Below are 7568 nucleotides of genomic sequence, written 5' to 3' on the forward strand. Positions count from 1 at the left end.
CGAGACAGAAAGGTCCATAAAAGTCCACAAAAAACGTGTCAATATTCCTCCATACTGCTCGTCCAATGTATTCCAAGTGTCCTGAGTGGGTAGCATCCAGAATTTACTCAAAACGTAGTCATTAAGAATGTTTTTAGAGCATAAACAGTAGTGTATAGGATTTCCTGAAAGCGCGCGCCTGCGAGTTCACGACGCTACGGAAACCGCTGCAGACCAAACCAGATGAAAGTGCGCATTCAGCTCGGCAAAGAACTCATGCTCTTCCTCAACACTAAAGTCCTCAGACATTTTTCTTTCGTTGTTTCTTTCTTTGCACAGGTAAACAGCACATTTCTTCTTCTACGCTTGCATTATCGGCAGAGCAGATGCTGAATGCGCACTTTCATCTGGTTTGGTCTGCCGGCTTCCGTAGCGTTGTGAACGCGCAGGTGCGCGCTTTCAGGAAATCCTATACACTACTGTTTATGCTCTAAAAACATTCTAAATGACTTCGTTTCGAGTAAATTATGGACGCTACCCACTCAGGACACTTGGAATACATTGGACGAGCAGTATGGAGGAATATTGACACGTTTTTTGTGGACTTTATGGACCTTTCTGTCTCGGGCACCATAGACCTCCATTATTTGAATGTCAGCAGACAGCAAGAAGCCTCCCAGATCTCCAGATGCATTTGAGATATCAAAAAAGTACTCCAGAGTGTTGTTCAGCATGGGGGTTAGTAGAAAATGAAGGCTAATCATGTTTTGGGTGTACTATTCCTTTAAACTTATCACCCTGCCCAATAGTCCACGTGAACACGCCAGGAATAACTGAGTCAGAACCAGAACATAAGGGGCTGTAGCATGAACACTGCACGTAAGAAACAGTCAGGCACATCAGTCTGTTTCTGTTTATTATGAGCAGAAGTGTTCAAAGCTGAAATTTCTCTACAACAAATCCAGAATTCACGCTGCATCTCTTTAAATTCATACATACACCTCTAAGAACACATGAGAAGGAAATATGAATTAAAAAAAACAATAATATCATGGTAATTGTTAATCTCAGAAAAATCTAAGAACATATCTATGGTTTGGATTAGGGCGGCAAATGATGATTATTCAGCAAATTGATTAATCTGTTGATTATTTTTTCGATTAATCGATTAATAATCGGATAGCCAAAGGTTTCTTAAAGATTTCTTTTACAACAGTAAATCAGGTAGAATTAAAACTTTTATACTTGTGGAGTTCTGGATGGAGCATATTGACAGACGAAAACTTGTTTTACATTTTTTTTAATCTTAAATGCAAAATGTTTATAATTTTTTTTTTTACACTTTTCATCTAATTACTTCTCTAAGTGGGTTGCTCTGTCAGCTAAAGGCATATTTTACAGTCTCTATACTGCAGTTAACAATTCATCGATTATAAAATTAGATGATTATGTCAATAATTGGTCATCCATGATTAATCTGATTAATTGCTTCTGCAATAGTTTGGATACAAATAACACATCTAATTCATTCCTCGTTTCAGCGTAGCAGCAGGTGTAAAAACAGTCCAAACAGAACAATTTATGACAACTATTCTGCTTTAAGCTCAGAGAGAAACACTCAGGAGAACCAAGCTTTGCTATAAATTGGAGTTTATTTTAGTCCGATCAGGTCAGATTAATAAATTGGACTGATTAGACATGAAATGGATCCTGTAGGGTTGAATAAGAACTGAAAATGAGTGTCTGTAAAGTCTGCTGAGTTTGCAATAGCTGTGAAGCTATCTAATAAAACCCTGTTGCTTTGCTGAGAGTGAAAAAGCTCCCTGTTCCTAAAGCACAAAGGGCTCTCATTCCGACAGCTGATTACAGGAACTGCTCCTTTTACTTCCTTGACAAAAGCAGGCTTTCAGGAAACTCTTGTTTCCTCATTGGGATAGAAAAGACAGCATACCTTGCATTTAATGATTTATGAAAAATGTAGTAAAACTAAGGGCTAAGAAGGTATTTAACAAGACAGAAAAGGTGACAAGAACTTGCCGCACTAGACCCAATAGAACAGGAAAATGGTTCATTGCTTGATATAGGGAGCTGCAGAACCAAAGAGCTACTGTGGCTCTGGAAACCCTAGATATAGTAGATGAGAACTGTGCAAAATCTTCAGCTTTTAAACGTTGTTGAACTAAAACTGTAAAGGTAAAAAAAAAAAATAGTTCAAAGGGACCAACTAGTTATGGTTTCTGCGCAGAAAACATATAAGAAATTCATTTAGTATTTTTGAGGTCATGGAAAGCACAGGTTCAAGCCACAGCTCCTGGAGCAGTGGTAGCACTGGCTGGATTGGGAGCAGATCTGCTAGTGCTAACATCCTTGTTTAGCTTTCCATATCACTTACAGCGCCGTGACTCGCTGTCAAGAACAGTGAGATGAAAACACAACAGGGACCAGCAAGCGGATGGAAGGTCCTCCTGTTTGATTAGGCAGTGAAGCGAGCTGGGTGGAAGTTCACCTTTTGTTCTCATGTGCGACACGCCATTTAAAGATATAATCACAAGGCTGAATACTCATTATTGATATATGCAACATAGTTTTGCCTAATCAAAACTCCTATACAAGATATCTGCAATGATATTAGTCAAAGTTTTGATTTTAGTCAAAAATAAATTATTTATATCTAGAACTGTGGTTTTAACTAGCCACTGTCTACAGTGGCGGACATGTTTTTATGAGGCTACAGAAAAAAAAAACAAAAAAACAGGGCAATAATGTATTTTTTAGATATATAAAGTGAGCTGCAGAACCAAAGAGCAAACTTGCAACTTTGCACTGAATGAAGCTAATTTTCCACATGTGATGTTTATGGCTGTTCTTCTTTTTAGTTTTTTTAAGATGTTCTTTCTAATATTATGTCGATCCACATTCCTAATTCAGAAATAGGTCACATATTTTAAACTTATTTAAATTAAAATGATCAGTTTTATTCAATTACAATTGGACCTTAAGTAAAACTTACAAAATTTTTAAGGTTGGTTCAAGATTTACCTGATTAAAACTGTGCAAACTTCCAAATCATAATTAAAACAGAAAAAGAAAGAAAATATAAAATGTGTCTAAGGGAGCTTTCAGTTACTATGTCTGTTCCAGCACATTATATCATTAGAAATGTATTTTACTATTATGTCTTTAGTACGGGACCAGTTCTGCAGGGGACCCTGTCTTGAAGCCCCCATGGTAACAATCCTATTTCTTTCCAGGAAAAAAAACAAAAACTAAGCTGATCTAAAGCAGACAAAGCGGGGACGGGAAGGAAATAACCAGAGGCAATTTCTTTCCTTTTACAGATAACTAGTTTTCCTGTAAAACCAGTTTGACCGTCCCAGAGTCTATATTTAGTCATCTTGTTGGAAAATCTTCTCACATACAGAAAGGACACAATGAAAAAAAAAAACACACAATGAAGATGTCAGAAAAATAAACATTTCCCTTTACTAAAGCATGGAGAGTGAGGCATGAACTCACCTTCCCTCTCTGCCATTAACAGCCTGAACACCTGAGAGCTTTATACCAAATATAATCCAGTACAAGTTTCCCCCTGCCCTGCCATTTTCAAAAACACACACTCACATCCATCATACACTCCGTTTTCCTCCCAGTGTATGTCTGAGACAGTACCTACCATCATGCTGACACCGGCAGCTGCTTGTGCGACAGCCCTCAGCCCATCTGACAGGTTGTCAGTGATGGAGTGGCCCACCACAGCCGTGTCCGCAGACAGCCTGTTTATGAGCTCTCCGGTCCTGTTCTTATCAAAAAAAGCCAGTTCTTGCCTGAGGATGGCGGAGAACACAGAGGTTCGGAGATTACGGACTATCTGCTGACCTGAAAGAAGGGGACAGGAAGATTTCACGGAGTTAAAACAATCGGTATGAGAACGATTCAATACTACACAGTTCTGTATGTGGACTAACAATTCTGACCATCTTTACAGGAAGGGTCAGAGCAGACCCTACCTGCTGAGGAGACTAAGATCTGCTGGAGTGAAGGGGCCGCTGCTAAACACCTTCTTTGACTCTAAGGTGGCATCAGACATTTTTTTGAAGTGGTATGTTGGAGCAGCAGCTTATCTGCAGCTGAGAGGAAGCAATTAGATAAGCTAATTGGGAAGGCTGGTTCTGACCAAGGATGCCCCCTTGACCCACTGCAGCTGTTCTGAGACAGAAGACCTGCAGGAAAACTACCATTAGGAGGACAATGTCTCCTCCCAAATGCATGAAGTTTTAATAGAGTTAAGGAGCTCAGTGACAGACTGCTGTATCCTTGATGCAAAAAGGATAGTCTCTGCAGATCCTTCCTACAAGCTGCTGTTAGACTTTATAATCTTTGCTGCTCCCAAGCTGACCAGTGAGTGCATACACACATGCTACTGGTTGCATATGCTCTTGATCTCATCAATGCTTGATTTTAACTCCTCCTGGGAGATGTTTCCGATTTCTTATATTGTACAGTTGACATTTTAAGTTGTTGTTTTCATTATGTCTTGTGTGCACATTTTTTAAATGTCTTTTTTCTACAATTATGTCTGAATTTCCTCTATTGTGACACATTAAATTTATTTATTATCTAACCTTACCCTGCTTTGAACTTCTCCACAACTTTCCTGTTGCACTAATACATGAAATCCAAACAAATGCAATGATATCTTTCATTTAAATGGTTAAACAAGTCACAACTAGTTTTCTTTTTCATGTTATATGTAGCCTACATCACTGCTAGTTTGGATTTTATGAAGATCACAATTCAAAGGGTTAAAAAGAAAACATATGGTTTCAAATAAATGACTTTAAATCCACTTGGGTTTGTTTGCACACAATCAGTATGTTTGCCAGGCAACCAGCTTCAGGAAGCTCCAACATGACAGCTGGAAATAAATCCATAAAATGCTGCAGAGAGCAAATTATTGGTGGTACGGTACATCACAAAGCAGAAACCCTGCTTTGCAAACCAAGTTTTAATCTTAGAGTTGCATCCTCCTTTTAATTCTCTGCAAAAACATGACAGATTAAATGGAAAACTTTTCAGTCTTTTATTAAAACTTTTTCCTTGATATTCCATGTGTTACTAATGACTAACTCCTGTCATGCCCATGTAATAAATCATGTATCCACGGTGATTGACTACTTTCTGAGCCACATTCGACTCACCTGATGCCTGCATGAGGTAGACCCTGGCAGCGTTGGCTGCGCCGCCACACAGAAAAACACCCATCAGCATGATGCACAGAGATGTCAGAGACGCCGTCATGGTCTCTGTGTCCGTCCCGGAGGTGTAGATGGTGTCTATGACTCTGCCCAGGAAGAAGGGAGCCGACATGGTTACGGCACTGGAGACGGTGAGAAAACCAATGGCGGCTGGAAATGGAAGAAATCAAAACAGACATGAACTCTGAGTCATGGAAAATGGCACAATCTAGTGTTTTCCAACATATAAGGCATCCTTTTATTGGTAAAAACAGCATATAATTAGCCAGCTCATCTTCATATATTTCCTTTTAAAAATGAATAAATGCAAAATACCAAATAATATGACTTGACTGGTGTGAGTATTTATAACATAGTGATTTTATAGTTCACTTTAGGCTCATCGGGTAACTGCAACAAAGCTTAGGTTGTAATAAAACCTTGGTTCTTCTCTGAGGCAGAGTAACAAGCAGGTAGACAATTTTAAGATCTTCACAGACACAACAGATGAAAAATAGCCTTTTGGCTAATTCTGGCTAATAAATAAATAATAAATAAAAAAAATATGCAAAAAAAAAAAAAAACAATCCCTAAGAATACACCCTTATTTAGATAAGACTGCATTTTTAATACGAATACACAAGGTCTGAAGGTTCAGTGGGAGGAAAGCAGTATCTAAATACAAAATGATAAAAAAAAAAATTGAGAAAATCCCAAACATTTAGTGCATTTTAGTTGATTTTATAATGATTTATCTTGTCAAACGTTCAGACCAGTTCATTTTCTACATTCTACTAAATTTATTTATGTCTATTGAGGAGAAATTCTGTATGGAACAACCTTTTAAGTCCAGAATGATTAACTGGTTTACAAAAATCAAGCAAATTAATATAATATAAAGTGAGTAATAAGCTGTAAAGGTGAAGTCTGGGGGCTACATCTGTGATGTTTGGGGAAATGTGGGACTTGTTTTAAGTTGTTATCAGGATGTTCTACCTGCCAGCCTCCATCTCTCTGGGTGAGCAAGAACCAGAATCTTTTTAACATCATCCATGGGGACGGTGGTGGGGCTCTGCTCTCTGTCCTGGCTCTTCTCCGCCTCGGCTGCAGGTGTGGAGGCCGCCGATGAGCTGGCGAAAGCAACAGGTGTGTGACTGAGGGGCCGTCCTCGGAGAAAAGAGTGACCGGAGGTCAGCGTCCACAGGACGGGGCTGACTGGTGGCGGACAAGCGGAGGTCTTCACCCCGGAGGACAGCCTCCTCCTCCAGGGAGCGGCTGAAAGAACCGCCCGGTGTTCAAGGCACAACAACCTGGACTGGGCCAGTTTTAATTTACAGAAGTACATCCTGTTTGTGCAGTTCGACATGCGAATTAAAAGCCGCATTGTCCAAGTTGGTGCCAGAAATAAAGCAAATGTGATTAAAACCAAAGCGAGGATGTCTCACAGAGCCATCCAGACTCAATGACGGACAGTATCGATGTAAATCCACTTGAAGAAGCTTTCCACCGTCCCAATTGTAGCTCAGCGCTCCATATCCTCAGCAGATCCGTTTTAGGCTTCTCTCCGCTACATTGTGTGGTTTTTAGACCGTTATTGGAGACTTTATCAGTCCCTGACAGCCGCCTTTAACCCACTTTATCTCTTATCACCGGTCAGCTCCTGACACCCTGCTGCTGCCTGTCATTACCAACGGCACCGACAGGGAGGCGAACCAACGACCAAATTCCGCCTAGCACCAGAGGAAACCTTCCGAAATTCCTCCTGAAGGTACCTGGAAGGAGCTGGAAACATAGAAACATAAGAGGTGACCCTGTTTTGGCTCACAGGTTACAGTAACTCACGATTCATCCGCCTCTGAGGGTGATGATGTAAGAAAACTTTCCCAGGCAGAAGTAAACAAACCCAGATCAACGAACCAAAACAAAAATCGTAATGTTGGAAATAATAAAATTCCACCCGGAAGTGATCCCCTTTGATAGGAATTCTAACATAGTTCATTTTCATTTTTATTTATGTTCTTTTAGCAAAAACATTTTAAAATACATTATTTATGTTTACCATGAACCAGTCACTCTAAATAATGCATCAAAGAAGTGCACAAAATAACAGTGATTTAGATAAATAAATGAATAAATGAAATAAAATAAAAGTTCAAAATAATATATTTTCTAACTATAATCTCATCGCAGTGTACAAAACAGCAACAGTGGTTGACATTTACAATAACAGATTCTTCATAAGCATTATTTCCTGATGGGTTATATAAAGTACACATAAATTCATATTTTATTTTCATTAATCTTTCCCCCCCCCCCCCCCAAAAAAAAAAAAAAAAAATAAAATAAATAAATAAA

The 7568-nt window shown here is 39.2% G+C and overlaps 1 protein-coding gene across 1 annotated transcript in view; it reads right to left on the reverse strand.

Moving 5' to 3' along the window:
• abcb10 (ATP-binding cassette, sub-family B (MDR/TAP), member 10) overlaps window positions 1-7099 on the reverse strand; it is a 13200-nt gene extending 6101 nt beyond the window's left edge. The window contains exons 1-3 of the mRNA XM_038294603.1: window positions 6210-7099; window positions 5178-5384; window positions 3653-3855 (exon numbers count right to left, since the gene is read on the reverse strand). Coding sequence (XP_038150531.1) covers window positions 3653-3855; window positions 5178-5384; window positions 6210-6597 — 798 coding nt within the window. The 5' untranslated portion in view covers window positions 6598-7099. The remainder of the gene's footprint in view (window positions 1-3652; window positions 3856-5177; window positions 5385-6209) is intronic.
• Between the last annotated feature and the right edge of the window lie 469 nt (window positions 7100-7568).

The sequence above is a fragment of the Cyprinodon tularosa genome, unplaced genomic scaffold, assembly GCF_016077235.1.
Source record: "Cyprinodon tularosa strain WSP-4 unplaced genomic scaffold, ASM1607723v1 ctg342, whole genome shotgun sequence".
NCBI classification, from domain to species: Eukaryota; Metazoa; Chordata; class Actinopteri; order Cyprinodontiformes; family Cyprinodontidae; genus Cyprinodon; species Cyprinodon tularosa.